This window comes from Manacus candei, unplaced genomic scaffold (genome assembly GCF_025592945.1).
Source record: "Manacus candei isolate 608988 ecotype Guabito, Panama unplaced genomic scaffold, ASM2559294v1 h1tg000037l, whole genome shotgun sequence".
Taxonomy (NCBI): domain Eukaryota; kingdom Metazoa; phylum Chordata; class Aves; order Passeriformes; family Pipridae; genus Manacus; species Manacus candei.
Window position 1 is genome coordinate 15,178,012 of NW_026138085.1, and position 20,400 is coordinate 15,198,411.

General features: G+C 41.1%; 1 protein-coding gene across 1 annotated transcript in view; it reads left to right on the plus strand.

Moving 5' to 3' along the window:
- The window catches only part of TRPC7 (transient receptor potential cation channel subfamily C member 7), a 70,395-nt gene that overhangs the window by 25,992 nt on the left and 24,003 nt on the right, over positions 1-20,400 (plus strand). Inside the window, exons 3-5 of the mRNA XM_051794053.1 lie at positions 675-857; positions 13,834-13,998; positions 17,991-18,207. Of these exons, the coding sequence (XP_051650013.1) occupies positions 675-857; positions 13,834-13,998; positions 17,991-18,207 (565 nt within the window). The remainder of the gene's footprint in view (positions 1-674; positions 858-13,833; positions 13,999-17,990; positions 18,208-20,400) is intronic.

Below are 20,400 nucleotides of genomic sequence, written 5' to 3' on the forward strand. Positions count from 1 at the left end.
TATTGAGTTTCTGAAGTCCCAGTTCCTGGAGAATGCTGTGACACAAAGATCCTCTGGATGCTCTTTTGGGACTGTTTAACCAAATTCTAAGGTAATAAATTTGAGGCTGGAATTGGTATTACAGCTACATAATTCATTTGAACACACATCAGTATGTGATGCTCCAGCTTGTTGTACTAGTCTGAAACTTCTAAAGACAGAATTACTAGGAAAGAACCTAAATTGAAATATTTGCTGTATATTTTAACCAGTTAGCAGGACCTTTTTTTTTTTTTTGGCCTGGGTTTTACATTCCTAGAGATTTGCCACACAGAGAGGAGAGAGATAAGTTGATTGCTTAAAAATCAAAATTTCCCTAGAAATTATTTCCTTGCTGTTCTGTAAAAAGTTGTTCTATTGCAATGCTCTGCAATTCTATTATGCTGCTGATAGAAACATTGCTAATTAAGCCTGGAGGAGCTCGTGTGTATTTGTGAAAAACCATCAACAAGCTGGGTGAAATCAAGGGCTTTCTGCCTCTTCCAGGCAGCAGTTTGGCAGAAGTAACTTTACTCACAATTGCTCTCTCTTCTTCTTCTTTTTTTTCCCCCTTTCATTTTCATGCTTTTGGGTGCACAATTAAAATAATCAATTAAACAAGGAAATGACTTGGGTTTTTTTCTGTTTTCCCCCAGAACGACTATCGGAAGTTATCTATGCAATGCAAGGACTTCGTGGTGGGGGTGCTGGACCTGTGCAGGGACACTGAGGAGGTGGAGGCCATTCTGAATGGAGATGTCAACATCCACCTGTACCCTGAGCACCACCGGCCAAGCCTGAGCAGGATTAAACTCGCCATCAAATATGAGGTCAAAAAGGTAAAGTTATTCCTTTGGCTCTCTGGTGGTGAAGTGTTCACATCTAAAGGATGCTTCCTTGATGTCACCTGAATAATCATAAATGAGACATAGAATTCAGTGCATCAGGACTGTCCTGAGAACTGTGGTGTTTTGTGGCTTGGTTTGCATTTTGTCACGTTGTTTCATGTCGAGAAGGTTATTTGCAAAGTGAAAAAAAAAATCCATAAGTGTTTAAAACAACTCTTCAGCTTCACAGAAGTGTGTTGTGCGGATGGAAAATTTTATTCTGGCAAATTCTAGGCCTGGGTGGTCCCAATTAATTGCTTCCACAATATGCATTGATGCGAACTGGGCTCCTGCTCTGGAACTCAAAGAGTGTTCCAAATTTTCAAGCTCACATCTGCTCCCTCTTTCCCCTCCCTAACCCACCACCTGCTTCCTTTTGCCTCTTGACTGTGCTGCTGTGCTGGCTGGAGAAGGTCTTTTCCTGTTATGAAAGCCATTAATTAAAGAGAATCTTAAAGCTCATGTTTGAAATTAAATGCTTTCACGCAGGAGCACACGCTGTGGAGCCAAATATTTTCTCCAAGGATGTTGTGTCTCTGCATTGTTCCATCACCAAAACTGAGCAGAACATCTCAGCTCACTCTTAGTTACAAGCTGGGTCGAGTTTAGTTATTGAAATTGTTGCTTTGGTGACAGGAGCCAACCTTGCTCTGGTGCCCTTCAGAAAATGAACTGATCTAAAAAACACAGACAACCTCATCAAGGGACAATCCCCAGTGATTATCAGCACTTTGGTCAGAACATCAAGGCTTTTCCATATGTGAAATCTGTGCTGTTTTGCTCATTTATTCTCCTAAATATTTGTGCCATCCCTTAGACACCACCACTACAAGCTGGAGTTGCTGCTTTGAGCACATCCATCCATCCATCCTGGCTTAGCTGCTTCCAGAGGCACATTCCTCCATTTTTTACCCTGTATTCATGGGCACCTTTTTGTAATGCCCTAAAGCATCCTTGGCAGGTCATGTACACTTGATCTTTTTATGTATAAAATATCTTCCTGTGCTCAGGAAAGCTGAGTATCCTTTCTGGATCACAGCAACTTGCTGCTCACCAATAACAAAACTAATTCTGATAGTTATAATTGTTATAATGTAGTTATAATGTAAGCATTCATCAGCCTCGTGTGGACCCTCAGGTCAGCACTTCTCAGCATGTTTTTTTCAGCACAATATGTGTAAGATGAGTACTTAACTGCTGGTTCTAAGCTATTTGTGGGAGGCAGGGACACATTCAGACAAATGGCTTTGGTTATTGGCAGTGACATGACAATAGACTGATGTTTATCACACCTGCTGAACAAATACCTTGTGTTATGGTAACACAGCAATGATTTCCTTACCGAGGCAAAACACTTCAAGTGCAAATTTTTGTTCAGTTCAGAGGTATTTTTAGGTTTATATATACAAATACTGTGCTTTGAAACCAGTGTTCATTTCAAGAAAATCCGATGATAGAGAGGGGTGAGAAGAGTAATACATATTAAATATGTATTATACATACATATTAAATATGTATTATACATATTTAGTAAACCAATTCTTGCACAGATTCTGTTGATATCTTCTGACCTCCTCTACTCAGTAAACCTTCAACTGGCACCTACAACAGCTTTTTGTCCCCGCCCTAAATGATCCTTCTCTGCATTTTTTTCCTTTGTTCTCCCCATTGGAGTTCCCTGTTAACTCATCCATTTGTTGCTTCAAAAAAAACCAGTTCTCTGTTCACCTGAAAGGACACAGTTTTATTGATCATTATCTTTTTTCCTGATTTACAAAGTTTGAGATGAATCTTGTAAAGTCATTCAAGAAAGCATCAAAGGTGACAGACTTCACTTGACTGTCTCCTTGTTCCTTTTGTTTCTTTTTTTCTGCAAAACACTGTGAGATGGTGGTGAGAAGTTTAAGGCTCTAATATAATTGAAGGACATTATATAAAGGTAATTGAAGAATTAAGAAACTCTGCTTTTACGTATTTTGCAGCTAAAATTACAGTAGTTCACAAAGTGGTCTTTAAAAATGCTGTATTAGTGTAATTCTCTACAGTTTTTTGAAAACCTAAACAATCACTCTGTACCCCAGGATTCTTGGGAAAAAATTCACTCAAATGTCCTCTCTTGAAGTTTTCCAGAGGCATTTTAAATGAGATATCTTAATTATTCATGATTCCTCGAAAAATATTAAAATGGGGACAGTCTGTCAAGAGCAAAACAAACAATTTTCAAATATTTAAGCATCTACTGAGTCCTGGATTCTTTGCAAGAAACGGGCTTTTAGCCCAAGTTGTGGGACTGTTGCAACTTCACCATTGTCTTCCCTGATGTGATTTAGTGATGCTTTGCATTTGCATTCTCCAGTCAGGAATGATTTAAATTGGGTGGTTTTGGTGGATTATAACCAAAAGTGGCTTGAGTTGCTAAGCTGGAGTTGGGGTCAAGGATCAGGAGCTCTGGGATCCCCTGAGCTGCTCCTTGTGCAGCTGATGAGACCTGAAAGTTTACTCTGTGTTCTGGACTGAAAATGTTATAGTAATGTGTTTGTTTTTTGTCTTGAAACAACCAAACAATTTTGTTTTCAGTCAGATCCTGGAAATATTAGGGTAGCACAGGTTTCCTCTGTGTGTGAACTCATTTCTAATTAAGCCAGAGTATGATTTCTGCTTTTGAGAGGTAGAGGTGCAGAGGCTGGGACTACCCTTGGACAGCCAATAGTGAGAAAATGAAGGTTTTGATGTCCCACAACAAAGCTATTTTTCTGCTTTATATCAACTGTAAAGAGGCCTTCATATTTTCTCTTCTCTTCTAAAATCTACAGATTTTTAATCTGTACCACTATGATCATGTGTTCCTTTAATGTTGGCAGGGGGCTTATATGCCAACACTTCCCTTTAGGTGTAAAGCTGATGCTTCTCTGTAGGAGGTGACATCTCATTTTCCTTCTTTCCCAACGGCAGAATTATTGCTGCTGTCTTCTTTTAATTGCAAATGTTGAGTAGCCCACCTCTGTTTTCTCAGTAGCCACCACAAAGCCAGAGCACCTTTCTCTTTCACGAGTTTTAATTTAATTAACAGTAAGACACATAAATTGGGTTGGGGGGGAAAAAAAAAGAAAGAAAAAAAAAAAAAGAAGAATTAAACAGAACACCAGATGGCTGTGTAAATCCTATTTAACAGGGAGCTGGAACAGGAACTTTTCTTATAACTATATTATTAATAATTAACATGTGGAGGATGCTCTGAACAGAATACTCATGGCTGCATTAGATTATAACTTTTCACTGCCTTGGTCACACCACTCAGATACTGAAGGGCATAAAAAGTCCCAGGTCTCATTAACTGCTGCAGCAATCTGTGCTCCCCATCCACTGACCCAGAGGAGGGGGTTTTACCCTGCACAATACCCTGGACAAGAAATGCCTTCCAGGGTCTCTCTCCCCATGGAATGGGGCCACACTGGGAGCTTTTCCAGCTCTCACAGGAGCTGAGGAAGGTGAATTAATTCCTGAATGGGCAAAAGAACCAACCCCGCTCGTGCTGAAGAGACACTTCTGCCCCTCAAAAGGTGCATTAACAGAAAATGACATTTTGGTAACCTAAAATGAAATATTCCATCTCCACAGCTTTAGGAATTTCTCACAGGACAAACACTGATCTGTCACTACCCCCGTGGCTGGGACAGGACAGGTTTATGTCTGACCACCCAAATTTGAAGCCTCAAGGAGGAGAACTCCTCAAGAAAAAAAAGGATTTCAAGGAGTTGGAGTTTCTTCTCTGCACCCCCTGGTTAATTTGTTCCCACTTTTTAGTTTCAGGAACATTTGACTGAGGTTTTGTGGAGCCATTGATGGCTTGCACAGTGGTGGTGGGAAGAAAAGTGTCTCTCATTTCCACCACTGGAGAGCCAGTTGATGCTGTACAAATGTAATTTAATATTCAGGGGAACAGTGGAAACACTCTGGTCATCCTGGACTCTTCAGCTTATCCACGTAACTTTTCTTTTTACATTTTTAATTGCATATTACAGATGTTTTGTCAGAGATTGGAAAGGGAAGGAGTCACTTCCCTTGCTCACAGAAAACATTTCTATATCTCTGAGTATTTCATTAGCAAGGTTCCTTCCTCCCACGAAAATCTGTGACTCTGATTATTTCCTCTTGCCCAGATGTTTTAATCTTTTTTTTCTTTTCCGTGACGAATCTCATTTGGTTATTTCCTGCCCATACATCCATCCTCTTAAGGCTTAAATGAATCATTTCTCCCTCCTGGATGGTGTTTGCAATATTCCCAATTTAATGTAATATGCAGACTTAATTATTTTCATTTGCAGAGTGCCACAGGGCCTTAGATGTCCATCAAGATATTGAGAAGTCAGCACAGGAACACATCAAACTCATTACATGGATGTACATCACAGATGAAAGGGCTTAGAATTACCTTTATTAATAATAAAATTCTTTTAGAGAAGGGCCATTTTCTCTTAGACAAAAAAAAAGTATTAATTAATATGGTTTGCTACAAACCTGACTTTAGCTGACTCCAATTTTGAATTTATTTATGTCCCCGTAGGCAACAGACCTGTAAATGTGCATTTTGGCTGGAAATTCAGGTATAGATGAACACAACCCTTCAAAAAAAAAACCCTAAAAATTCAGTATTTCAAGTTATTGAGGGTATTTTCCCAAGTGATGTTCAAATTTGGATGTCTGCATGGATACTGTCCCAGGGGGAGGCTTTCCTTCTTGTCACCCAGCTGTAGATTTCTGCAGCTGAGCAGGTTTTTGGGACTTTCTGCCTGATGAAGAGAGGAGTCTCATCCTATGAGTGAGTCTGTCCCTCCTTCAGCTCTGCTGGGAGTGGAACTATTTACACCAGAGACATCTGAGCTTGAGAACAGCCCAGTTTCTTCACCACACAGCCAAAGGAAAATAATTCCTGTCTCTCCTGGGAGGGGAATAACCTCTGGAATTTTAAATTTCTCCTTCTGTGCCCGCTGTGGTTGGTTTTTGAGATGCCAAGGGGACATTGTTGTTCAGGGTTTTTTTTTATTGTGCCACGTTTTCAGATGAATAATTCAATAATAAGGGTTTTCAAGTGGGTTTGATTTTTGCACAGATATGAAAATCCTGGAACGTTAAAGGCTGGGACTTGCAATTCAGTTGCTTGTTTTCAGATAAATAATTCAGCGATAAGATTTATTCATACATGTAAAAAGAGGAGAAATCAGACATTAACCATAAATCTCCTGGGAAAACCTGCAGCCAAGGAGAATCTGAAGCTGAAGTTTTCCAAAGAGCCAACCACCTTATTCATGACCCTGCAGAAGAATGCTGAGCACAAAAAAGAGCCCCATCCTGGCCTCAGGGAAGTCAAATCATAAAGAAATTCAGTCAGAACAAGGTTTAAACTGAACCAACGAAAGAACTTGTGTAAACTCTACATTTTCCAGTCCCACGCCTCAAATATACCAGACTGACATTTTCATTTTATATGATGCAAAATTAACAGAAGGACAACAAAAAGTCTCTCTCTGTTCCTTCAGCTCTTAGGAGGATTATTAATTTTGCTTTTTCGCTCAGCACTGAGGAGCATTTGTGTCAATGGGAAAATTACATTTGCAATGGTCTTGGCAGTTCTATTTACCCTATTATTTTTGTTTCCTACCAGACTCATTTGTTTTTATTGGGTTTTATTTCGTGCCTGTTGAACAATCAGGTGCCTGGTCAAAGCCTGTTTCCATCCACTTTTCTCATCCCAACGGGATCATTCTGTCTCCTTCACAGGGCTGAGCCACATTGGGGGTTTGAGGCAATGACACAAATATTTGGGTGCTGGGATGACCTTCCCTGCTTTGGTTCTGCCTCCTTGTCACCTCTGCAAGGTGAGATCCCAGTGCTGGGAATGCACTCACTGATTTAGCAGAGAGTGGATCTATCCCAGAAAACCTCCTGCTTTTCCCGAGTCACAGGAAAGAGATGTGGTTGCAAACTGTAGCTGTGCTAAGGTTTTGAGTTATCTGGTACAAAATTCTGATTCTGAATGCTTAAGTCAACCAGCAAGTAGATGCAGATATTGGATTTTGATGAAACGGGAACGTGTGAATATCCTGGGATTTGGTGCAAGTATTTACCCACTACCAAATGGCTCTAATCAGAGAGGTATTTTGGTTCAGAAGGAGACACGTGAAAGGTTTTATGAAAGGTGTAACTTATTACTAAAAACACACTAAAAACTTAGGGGTTTATGCCTAAAAAGTAACTCAGAGGTTGAAGTTGCACAATCAGCTGGGTTTTGTTCCTGATCATTCCAGCTCACCTGGGCCCTGCTTACAGATCTAAACCTTTTGCCTTTGCTGGCAGGTTTAGAAATGCTGAGGTCAGGCTGCAGAGAGCAGGGCTGAACACTCACCAAGCCTGTCAGAAAGCTCAGCTGAAGGATGAGCCAGAAGCTCATGAATATTTGTGTGATGCCATTAGACAGTCAAATGAACCCCAGGGACAGAGGGGAAGCTGCACAATCCTCAGGGCAGGGATAAATCCTTCTTTCATGTTCTCTGTGTGTCTGCAGCAACATCCCAGAGGACCTTTTGTCACGCAGGGTTTCCTTCTGTGCAGTGGTCCGACCCCATTGGAATGAGCCTTGAGCAGCTGAATTTTCTTGCCTCCGTTAAAATCTTTCTTTTGCACCTGAATGGAGGAATTTTGATCTGCTTTTACTCTCCCTCCTAAGGTTCCTCTGCTGCAAAGGGTTTTTAAAACTGGGCCTGTGGCCGTGGATAGAATTTACTATAATTAGAGGAGGTCTCTTTTGTGAAAAGGTCCCAGTGTCACAACATGAGTATTTGGAATGGAACTATATTGTTATTCTTAATTCACTGGCAGTAGGGCAAGTACTTTTCTATTTCTTTCTTAAACTCTCCACAGTTTTACTTGCCCCTCTTACCAGCCACAACAGCAGGGAGCCAAATTCCAGCCATATTTACCCTCTGACAATCTCAGCTGTCAGAATTTATTGGCACAAACATTTACTAAAGGCACATCTTTTTCACTCTCCAGAGCACGAAATAAATATATAATATCATAAATAATTTCCCATCTGCTTCTGCTGAGGTGTCTCAGAATAGTTGCTACAAAACAAAGGGTTCTTTGTTCACTTGGAGTTTCAGAGAGCAGAGTGCAAGGTGAAGATAAGAAAAGGCTGATGCTTGTGCTGGTCTTTTCCTGTGCTGTGGAAATTCAGGAATTCCCACTGAGCTCTGTCATCTTCTACTCTGCATCAGGTGAAACAGCTCTGCAATAGGTGGGTCTTTTACTGGATCAAAAAACTGTTCTGACACGTTTTCCACCTTTTTTTCCTCCCCCCAGAAAGTACATTCCAGTTCAAGAAAAGTATTTTATTCAGTATAAATCCAGACTCTTAATTTAGGCTTTAAGTCTTAAAAATGTTTAAAATACCAAAGGAATCTTCAAAAGTGGAAAGTGACATAAAAGCAAAGAAATTATGTTCTGTTTTAACTTTCATTTTTTTTTTTTCCTGTCATTTGCATGTTGACACATGTGTGTCCTTCAATTCACCTGACCCTCTTTGATGAAATGGGAGTATATTTTTCACCCTTGGGGGAAAAGCAATAATATCCTGCTTTGACTTTTCCCTGAGTTTCTTCCACCCCTGTTGACGTTTGCTGATACTCCCACAGCATCTTCAGCCACCTGCTGAAAAAAAAGATGATTTCACATCTCCTTTGGTGAAGGTTTCACCGGGAGAAACGAGACACACGAGCCCGGCTTGGCCTCCCTCTCTGCCTCTGGTTTTGCTCAAGCACAGCTGCCAAGGAAACCCCAACTCACCTTCCAGACCAGCACTGGCTTTGGTATTTTGGGAACACAAGCCTGGCAAGCTCAGCTCAGGCTGTGTTTGCCTGGAAATCTTCATATAATACCCCTGTACTTCCATCTTTGCAGAGCACACAATGTGTGTGGTTCAGATCCCCCTCGGTTTTTCCCACTGCTCCTCTGCTCCTGCCAACACAGAATCCTAGAATGGTTTGGCTTGGAAGGGACCTTGAAGATCATCCAGTTCCAACCCTCCTGCCGTGGCAAAATTGAAAAAACCATGAGTACAATCCACTTGCTGCCCCCCTCATTTTTGCCTGTTATTCAGAGGCACAAGGTTAGTCCAGTGAATCACCCAAAGTATTTCAGCTTTTAACTCTGTTCTCCAGTATCTGCAACATTACACACCCAACCCAGGGTCCATGTGAGCAGGTGCTGCAGCCTAAAATATGTTACTCATTGTAGGCTTGCAGAACTGATGAGCTACATCAAAAGATAAATGTTTAATAATGAACCCTGGAAGGTTGTTGGAAGGACATGAATGCAGCTACATGATGGGAAGAGAAATGGCTCATCCCTGCCCCTGCCAGTGTCTCCTGACATCACAAATGTTCTCCTGAAAGTCTATTTATGCAGCTCCTTTTTAGCTCTCCCTCAGTGATTAAACACACTGAGGTTTGCCACGAGGCTGACAGGGAAGGGACAAGCTCAGAGGACACGACAGGAGCACCTCAGGATGTTGCAGTCACAGCTCTGCTTTGTTAGATCTGACATGCAGGTTTTTAAACTGCTTTCACTGCTTCCCTGATGAGTTTTTCCTTCTTACCTCAGCCCCTGGCTATGCAGGGTAGCTGCATTAGCAGAGTGAGATGATCCTGTCAGAGTGGCTCATTCTTTTACCTCAGTGGGAGATTTCTGTCCTTTTTAAGGGAATTAGATTTATTTCAATAATTCTGGTTTCTTTTTGCATGATTAATTCCAAGCATCTGAGGCTGACCTCTGTCTTTTGCCTGTCTTGCCGTAAGTTTCCTTATTTTTGCTGACACCATTTTTCTGTTCAAGATAGAGATTCTCCCCTCTCTCCCCTCTCTCCCCTCTCTCCCCTCTCTCCCCTCTCTCCCCTCTCTCCCCTCTCTCCCCTCTCTCCCCTCTCTCCCCTCTCTCCCCTCTCTCCCCTCTCTCCCCTCTCTCCCCTCTCTCCCCTCTCTCCCCTCCTTTTCCATCTTATTTTTCTCTTTTTTTCCCCCTTTTTTTCCTGTTTGATGTGTGAGCATTGCCTGACACTCAAGAATTTCCTGGGTTTTTTGGCACCTGGCTGTAGTTTATCTGCTGTGTGCCACAGGATAGGAGAGATGCTCTTAAGACAAGGACCATGAGGGGTTTAGGACTGGGTGTTTAAACAGTGCCCAACCACTGGCAGCTTAGGCTGTTACTGAACAGCAGAAATGACCAGGTTCCTCATCACAGGCTCTTTCTCTGTTCAATATAATAGAAAATAGAAAATAAAAGTCTCTCTATCACAGTGTTTTCTATCAGAAGTAACTTCCCATGTATTTATCGAGATACAGAGGTACTTTATCATCTGTGTAGTGAAACTCCTGCACTTTTGAACAAGTATGTTAAGGAAAAAATGAGAGCTGTGAAGTGCTTCCCCACAATGCATATACATGCTGAGTTACCAGAAAGAGCTGTCATCCATCAAATTAGATGGCAACATGGAAAAGTTATTGCTCAACGTGGTATCCACAGCGGCCTCAAACACTGTTTCTCTGTGTAAAACAGTGCCTCTGGGCCCTTTCAATTCCCACTGAAGGCTTTTAGAGCCTTTTTTTCCATATGACAGAAAAAATATTCATCTCTATCATTTAATTCCCCGTGGCACAGGACAGGGGTTTTTGGAGGTGTCTTTCCTGAGTGTTTCAGTGCCTCTCAAAAATGCTGCTTTGGCAGCTTCATTATTAGGGCTGGCTCTTCAGACTGATGTGTGATTTTATCATATTTTTTTCTTTAGCTTTTTTTTTTAAACTTAAAAAGCTGTGTGACTGATAGGCTGGAGGGAAGCACAATTTCCTTCCTAAACCAGAGGTATAAGGAAAAACCAGTGCCATCTACTGGGGTCCCAGTGCCACGGGACCAGAACAGCTCCCACTGTGGTTTCTGAATGCAGAAACACTGGAAAACATTTTACTTGAGCTCCCAGCTCCTGATGCATTACCTTTATCAGCTTGGAGGGGACTGGCTCTGCCCATGAGATAAAGCACTTAAGGCTTTTAAAAGGCTGGTTTTGGAGCCAGAAAATGCCCTCCCTGCCAGGGCTTCCATTTCAATCAGAGACATCTTGCCCTTCTGCACAGCCCTGCTCACACCACTCTTGCTGCAACGCTTTCTGCCTCTCTCATCTTCTGGGGGGCAGCACAGGAGCATCCACAGTTTGTCCCTAAAAGCCTCCCAGCCTCATTTTCCAGTCCTGAAGAAAAGCAAAGAGCGTTTAATGGGAACACTGAAAAAGCACCGCAGCGTTCAGCCCTCTGAAATTCAATATCACTCCCCCTTTCCCCATTTTTCATCACCCTTTGAAGGATTCTTCCTCGAAGCTTTTGTCTCCAGCTCTGCTCCTCTCCAGAAGAGAGGAAGTCAAATGGCTCTGCAACATCTCTGAGGAGATCTAAGATCAGTGTCTGAGCTGTTGATGGGGACAGGGCTGGCAGTGGCCAGGGGTCACTGCGTGTTTCATTGATGTCTGAGAGAGCAAACATAATGAAAACCTGCCCTGCTTGCTGTAAGCAAACAACAGATCAAAACTCATCCGTGCTCTGATCTTCCTTATCTTCCTTTCCCCTGGTTTTTGTGATAGTCAGAGGGAGATGAACACCATCAAGGCTCCATGCCTGCTGCCCGTCTTTATTGCCTCGCACAAAATAAATTGTTCCACTGAACTGCGTTTTATGGCGATTCCTTCTCAATTTTCCTGTATTTGTATTTTCATTGTAGCTGTTCCCAGACAAAGGGAAAAAAATGAACAGATTAAAATGTCTGATGAATTCTCTGAAATGCCAGACCAGGCGAAGTCTTTGACTGTCTCATTGCCAAGGACAACTGAGCTCCTTCGTCTGAAACAATTCTCATAATGCAATGAACAGTTGCAAGAGGAGGAAGCCTGGATGTTTCTTGGGCCCTTCATCTCAGAAGTCTGCACAATTACTGGTGTAATTCTCCTTTCCATGAGTTGCTACAATTGTTGTTGAATTCATCACATCTGAAAACAAAATCTACAGAAAGGATAAATTCTCTGTTGAATTTTCTTCCACTTTGTGCTTCTGTCCATTACCCAGGAAGATAAAGAGCCCAAGCAGCCTTAGCACAAACACTGGACATTAGGAAATGCCTCCTTGTGGTACTGCTGTCATCACCTCCCCGGGAAACTTTAAATGCTCAGAAGGACTACAACTCATTATTTATAATTACCTTTTTTTGACAGTTTTCTTATTTTTGAAAGCAGCTTAAAAGAAAGCACATTAAAATGGGGGAAAAAATCCAAAGACAAAGTAGGTCAAAAGTACCTATCCAATGTCTTGGTTCTGGTTGACTTTACCACTGAATAAGTCTTATAGGCTTTTTTTTATTTCTCTTTTTGAGAAATGTAGACCCCAAAGCCCAATTCATCAGAAGAAGCACATTTTAAATAGCTGCTAATGTGCTATTAATGAAGGAAAAGTGCTACTGCACAGCAATCCTAATTACTGTGCAACTGTATTTCATTCTGCAGCGAGGAACTGATCATTTAAACTTGCATTTAACAGTTTTGTTCTTATGCAAACACATCAAAAAGAGTCCATTAAGTTCACAGATAGTGAAGATGAAAGCAGAGTTAGAATTTTCTCTGCTTTTCAGTTACAATAAAACTACAGGAGGCAGCTGAAATCTCCCAGCTGGGTGAAGCTCAAAGGTCTGACACAGGGCAAGGTTGGTCACCAAGCCCTCAGCAACCCCTTCCTTCCTCCTCTCTTTCTCTCTTGACCCCCTTCATCCTCCCCTTCACCTCCAGAAAGTTCTGCTCCTTGAAACAGTGGAAAATTTTACATTTCCCTCCTAGGAACATTTGTTCAGCCATTGAACTAATAAATGAAACCCTTGGTTCTGCCAGTGCAATTATCTGCATTAGCAACATATTTATTTTTCATCTTTTCTTTCAGTTGTCTTGCTTTTTAATTACCTTTCCTTGTGATTAAGGATAGTCACATTCTAAATTCAATCACCTTGAAGGATAACATAAAATAGTTTAATCTTTTATTATAAAACTCTTACGTGGGATCTGGTGTTGCTGTAATTTTGCTGTTAAGAAATTGCCCTTTTCCCTTGTCTGCTGCTGCCTTGTCTTTTACCTCTGAACAATAAACTGAGGAACAGTCTCAGTTCCAGGATACAAAACATGTACTTTCTGTACCAGAGCACCACAGTTTTTTCCCCTCCTGCTGTTAGATTTGTCTTTTTGTCTGATCAACAAAGAAGGAGCTGTCGTTTTTTGAAAGGTACTCTGAGATGAAGCATTTAAAGTACTAAAATACTGGTCAGGTCTCTCATAATTTACAGGAGAACCCTGCAGGATGGTTCACTTTTGGTCTTCATGCAGTGAATACAACAATATAATATTAGTGCTGTGTAAACCTACTATGCCAATGGTCTAAGCCTTTAGCAGGTCACCACAGTTTTTTTTTTCAACTTGAAATCAAAGCTCCTCTGTTTCTTTTCTGAATCTCAGTGTAGACTGTGTTACCCCAAGAAATAACTTGCTCAGAGGCAATTTGTCAGTGCTCTCCACCAACAGATTTTGTGTTTTAGCCCAGACATTGTGCTTTTTAATCAGGAAAAAAAAATACTTTTTCTCTAGAGAAGACGAGGAGGAGAAGTGGAACACGTTCTGCCAGTACCTGGGGATTTTGGGTGCCTGGTTTGCAGCTCTCTGCTTGTGACACCCTGAGCTGTGTTGGACAACAAAGACATGCCCTGCCTTGTCCTGTGGGCAAGTTCATCAGGGTATTCCCTGAAATCTCTTCCTCCTCAGGCCATGCTACTGACCCCTTTGTTTCTGTTTCTCTCTCAGTTTGTGGCTCACCCCAACTGCCAGCAGCAGCTGCTCACCATGTGGTACGAGAACCTCTCGGGCCTACGGCAGCAATCCATAGCTGTGAAGTTCTTGGCTGTCTTTGGAGTCTCCATTGGCCTGCCCTTCCTTGCCATAGCCTACTGGATCGCTCCCTGCAGCAAGGTACAGCCTCAGCAAGGGGCAGGGGGGGGTTATTTCATCCAGGGCGTGGAATGAATCATGTTTTTTTTCCATCACGTTGCTGGGAAGTGATTCGTGGTACCCTCTGGGGTTGCCCAGGGGAGAGCGAGCCTGAGGTGTGGCTTGACAAACACGCCTGGAACTAACAGGCATGGCTTGACATGCATCCTTTTTAAAGGTGGGATGGTGGGGAAATAAAGTGGGTGACAAGAAAAGAACTGGAGGAAATGGATAGGAGGCAACAACACAGGAGTGGGGTGAAGAAAGGAAAAAAGCCACCAAAATTTGAAATAACTAAAGGAGAAGATCCTCGTTGCTCTTTTAGTGATATTTAAACTCTTGTTACTTTTAGGTACTTTTTGTTGCTGGTTCCTCCCTTCTCCAGGTCTCCTTTCTTCCCTTTCCTTCTCCTTTCTGAGCTTGTGGTTTTAGTTAGTGGAGCATTATTATGGTACTTGGGCCTGAAAGTCTGGCAAGCCCCGGGGAACTTCTTAGTGTTGCAGAGATTAGACTGAATCATACAATCCTGGTGCTTTTGAGAGAAAAGATGATGAAACTTGAAATACTGCAGTGTACCTAAATACAGATCAGATGGAGCAGAAGGGTTTTTGAGACCCAGAGGCCAAAGGGCCAGGTTCTACCTTTAGTTTAGATAAAGATTATGCGGTGTGGAATGAAATTTGTAGAGGTTTCCATCCTGAAAGAGTCTCCTCAAACAAGTGGAGATAAATAGGTGTATGTCTGAGTGATAAATAAACTACTCTTGCCACAGAAAAAGAAGATCATTTCACATTCAGCAATAACCAGTACTATCATCCATTACAAGGTAGACATCTTCTGGAGGAGGCTTATCACAGGTATTTAAATTTGATCAAAGTGACCCTGGCACTGATAATATATTCAGTCTTGAAAATATTTTCTCATCTTTCCTCTAAAAAACCAGTGAGGAATCCTTTCTTAATTTATCCAGCCCAAAAAATTATAGATCCATGACCAAGTATTAAGGAAAAACTATAATTTGAAAAGATTTATGTTTGCACAATCAGAAAAACAGTCTTTCAGGATGTCTGAGATAATAAAAACTTTTGGTCTCCTCCAAAATAGCTCCAAGAAAAGTACTTTCTCTTAGAGCAATTGGCACTGCAACTTCATCTCCTCAAGGTTTGTACCAGCACAAAGCCCCTCATCTTTCATGAATCACAGACAGGACCCCAGAGTTGCACAAAGAGATGTTTGTGTGCAAGCTGGGCTGTGCTAAGGGTGGTTTGGGCTGGGTTGTAAAGGGAATTAATGTGTGGAATTACCACGTGGATTCACTCATGGCAGAGAGTGAATCTAGCAGGGATTTAGGAAGCTGTTTAATTTCCTTCACCTCTGTTGAATGTGCTGGGAGTTGGCAAACCAGCCAACAGCAGCATTTGTGGTGCATTCTCAGAATTACAGAGGTCACATTTGAATATAGCAACAGGTGGGAAGAACAATTAGACCAGAAATAAGTGGAGAATTTAAATTAAAGGCATGAAAACTAAGGAGAAATAAACTGAGGTTAAAAAATTTAAAAATAAAATGGTTATACAACAGAAAAAAAAGAAATTCCTGAGAAAGTTATTTGTATTTAATTTCTTGAGGTAGGTTTGTTGAAATTAAAAATGGAGGGGAGGGGATTTAACTTCTCATCAGCCTTGATTTCATTACACCAAACCTTTCATGCATTCTCACTTTTCAGTGTTCCTTTCTTTTCATCTCACTTTAGACTGTGAAAAACAACACGTAACCTTCTAGCACAGAGTCCAATTGATATTTCTTTCAGGCAGGGACTGTCTTTCAATGCATAGATTTGCCTTGATCAGAACAATGGAATCTTGATTTTTTGATTGTGAGAGAAATAACTGAATAACAAATGCATTTTTTCCCTCCTGAACTGATACCTCTCCCTAAATCATCATTATTAAGTTCCATGGGGGTTGATCCACGAGCTTTGGATCCTCTCAAGGTGTAAATGCAGAAAATTTCCCATAGGCAGCAGATCCACTGAAAGGATGGGGGTGTTAGAGATGATTTGTGTGTGATGCAGAGGATTTGTGATTCTGAGCAGACCAGTTTTGTCCTGGCCAACTTTACAAGTGTTTTACTTGGTTTTAACTGATGAAAACAATCGTGATACACAGCTGGGTAATGAAACAATTTTTCCATAGTAACAATCAGTTAAGATATTTGACTTAAATCAGGCCTGTTTCAAAAGACACACTGATGCCCAGGAATGAGTCAGGGATTAATTTCTGGACTAAGGCAGTGAGAAAAATGAGGGAAATCTCTGATGAGGAATACTGCTTATGGGAGCTGTCCTGGCCAATACTTCTGTGTGTCACATTCTTAAGATGATCAAATTCTGCAGTTTCACATAGAATAATAGAGGAATTCATATCTCAAAATAATCCCTTCCCTCATGTATCTTCGCAAGAAACTTGTTCTCAAACCTTTCCTCCCTAGCAGAGAATTTTCTTTAATAAAGCTCTGTGGGGTTAGACTGGACCATAACAAATACCCCCTCAAAAACTTGGTAAATAAACAGTATTGACTGGAGTTTGCAACTCAGCTTTAAGTGTTCTTTTGCATTCAGTTGCACAGAACTGTCTACTTTAAAACCAGTTTTAGTGTCAGTCATTCATTCACCTCTGGGTGCACAAAGTGTTGACAAGAGCCATGAAGTTTAAGCCTGTCCTGTCCTGAAATGTCCAGGTTGACTCATCCACCTCTTTTAGGCCATGACTCTTGAAATGAAATGTTAGTCTCCGAAACCTTTTTCATTGGTGATCAAAAGAGGAGATAAAAGATTGCAACAGAAAAATTGTACAGTCTGTTGCCTGAAAATACAATGACAAGGGCTCTACTTTTAAAATATTTCCTGTTCCTCAGTGACCAGAGAGCTGGGCTGCTTTGAACTAATCTACTCTTAGAGATAAATAAAAACCCAAGGAATTTCCTTTTTCAGTCTTTTTTTCACATTTCCTATGAAGTTTTATGATTAAGTCAGTAGATATTAAGAAAAATTTGATGATACCTTGCCACCAAGGGGAATTTGCTTTGAGGGATGTTTGCAAAGGGCCCATCCAGGACAGCTCTTCCATTGCTCCCTGTCATGTCCAACACCACAGGCTTCAGTCCCAGTGCTCCTAAAAATGCTTCCACTCTGACATTTTTGGGAGTACTGCTTTTTTTTTTTAGTTCACAGAAAATGTAAAATTAAAAGAGTGGTATTTAAACTCATTGACAAAGAAAGCCTCTCAAGAAAAATGGAACAAATATTATCTGTAGAGAAGAGACCTGCTGCTCTGAAATAAATCCTTGTGTTCTGGGAGTGATTCCTCAGATTTTGTAATAATTATGAGAGAAGATTATCAAAGCAAAGCGTATTAAAAACATTGCTAGAGAATATTTAAACAGAAAGCTGTTTCTAACACATTGATAATGAAACAAGAATTCACCATTAATAAAAGATTCTAATATATAACAGTGATTTAAGGGTGAGAATTGGGTCCATCACTAGGATTTATAGTAACAAATAAGGACATTCATACTCACATATACAAACAAACATGTCTCTCATATAAATGTCCTGTCTCTTCATCTTCCACCCTCCATATGGCCAGGACAATTAGATGTTACATGTGGGTTTAAAGGAGCAATATAAGATAAAAAATTATCCAGTGCATAATGTCTAGTAATAGCAAACAACAACTGGAACAAATCTAAACCTTATTTACTTAATGATCCACAATTAAGTTCTGAATCCTTTTCACCTTGGGCAAACTGTAAAAACTTTTGTGGGAAAAAATTCAAACGTTCATATATATATATATAATGAATAGAATAATATTCAAATTTTACAGGAAAAAACTTCCAGGAGGTGAATAAATTAAAAAAAAAAAAAAAAACCAGTTAAAATCTTCTGTGTTTTTTGTGTTCCACTGCAGCTGGGACGGACCCTCAGAAGTCCCTTCATGAAGTTTGTGGCCCACGCAGTTTCTTTCACAATCTTCCTGGGGCTGTTGGTGGTGAACGCCTCGGATCGGTTCGAGGGAGTCAAAAATCTCCCCAACGAGACCATCACGGATCACCCCAAACAGATCTTCAGAGTCAAAACAACTCAATTCTCCTGGACGGAACTGCTCATCATGAAGTGGGTGCTGGGTAAGTCAAACCAGATGTCTGCAAGCCCTCGGGGGAAATTTGAGCTCTTTAGGAATAACGTGACAAAGGAAAAGGAGAAAAAAAAAGCAAACCCAACAAAAAAAACCCAAACTAAATAAACAAACAAACAAAAAAATACCCCCAAACCAAGAAAACTCCCCAAAACTGAAAACAAACCACCATAAGCCTAGAGGTTGATGGCAGAATTTTGATTAAAAGAGGATAAAAAACTGTAGTTTTTGTCCCTGCTTTTGAAATTATTAAAGGACACTTGGCAAATTCTCACTTCCCTGATTTTCCATTTTCCATGGTAAATGCTATGGTTGCCTGTTTGCCTCTGTTGGTTTAATCATTGCATTTTAAAGAAGGTAATATTATAATAGAAAGTTATAGCCTCAGTCTAGGATGTTGCTCCATCTTAAGTGAGCAGAAGAAAGCATGGGGAGCCTGCCTGATTTATTACCCTGGGATCCTATTATGATCCTATTACAATTCACTGAACCTCAGCTATTTTGTCTGCAAAATGGAAATAATGTTATTGGCCTTTTTTTTTGCAATGCACTCTGAGATCTAGTGATGAAAACTGCCAGGTAAGTAAGAGTTGGATTTTATGACATCCCCAGTGTGAAATTCTTGCTGGTGAGAGGACAGCACAGAGCTCAAATCTTTTAGAAGAAATTAAGTTATTCAACAATTATAAAGTAAGGATTCGTGTGGGTGAACACATCAAGTGCAAAAAGTATGTCACAGGCACAGGTTAAATTTCCAAGGAGTTTTAGGCAGATCCAGATGTATTACTTTTCCTCCAGGCTTCATTTATTCCTGGTAGATCAGTCAGCTTGAACCACTAATCTAAACAAGCTCAGGAGGATTTATTGGGAAATTGAGCTTATCAACTGTGCAGAATCTTTCTCCACCTCTTTTATATCTATTTCTGCTCACCACCATGATTCGGATTCTTTTCTTGCAGCAAATAATTCCACTGTTCCATAAGTACTGATGGCATTAAATCCCCTGAAAAATAGGATAGGGCTGCTCTATCTGATGACTTCCTGGCCACTGTTTCTTTGTTCCCTGTCCCTGCAATAATCAGAATCCCATGCAGGATATTAGGCTGGAAAATACTGAATAGATGCCAGACTGGATAGAGTAAGCCTGTAAGATATATTTTTAAAATGATATTAAAGCAGTTGGACAAGATGATTAGATTTTAGACTAGGTATTCTTTCCTTATAGGCAGTAGGTATCCATCTGCTTGGTGAGTTCCTGAGAGATGAAGAAGAAAACATTTCATTTGAAGCGAAGGTTTTCACTTTTCTGAGAGAAGAAAAGTGATTCATTGTCCAGACTCCTGAGTATAATGAGATTTTCTAATGACTGCCTACATCTGCTCTGACAATCTGCTCTGGCCATTTTACCTGCCTGCCTACAGAAAGCTTCAAACAATGCTTCAGCAATCCTAGAGGTGAAAGTTTGGTGCAGATGGCTCAAAGCTGGCACAGGGACTTGGGCACTTGTTGAGCCCCACGTGTGACCTTGAACTTTAAGGACTGTGAAAGCACTAAGGGTGGTGACTGCCCAGGCTTTTGGTGCTAAAAGCTTATACGTATTATAAATATTTATAGGTAGGTAGAAATATAATTAAATAAAAGTGGCTGACATAGATCAACTTAGTGGCCTTCTGTGATGGAGTGATCATGTAAGGGGATGAGGGAAGGGCTGCAGATGTCATTTAACTGGATTTCTGTAAAACCTTTGGCACTGCCCCCCACAACATCCTTCTCTCTAAATTGGACAGAGATGCATTTGATGAGTGGACTATTAGGTGGATTAGAAAGTGGTTGGACAGTCACATCCAGAGGGTGCTGATCAGTGGCTCGGAGTCCTGATGGACATCAGGGACCAGTGGTGTCCCTCAGGGGCCCATACTGGGACCAGTGGGATTTAATATCTTCATTGACAAAGGGATCTAGTGCACCCTCAGCAAGTCTGCAGCTGACACCAAGCTGAGTGGTAAGGCTGACACACCTGAAGGATGGGATGCCATCCAGAGGGACCTGGACAAGCCCCAGAAGTGGGCTCATGGGGATCTCGTGATGTTAACCATGACCAGCTTCCCCCTTTGTACATGGGGCACAGCAATTCTGGCTCATGTATCTGGGACTTGTCTGTGTCTCCCCTGTGGCCAGGTCT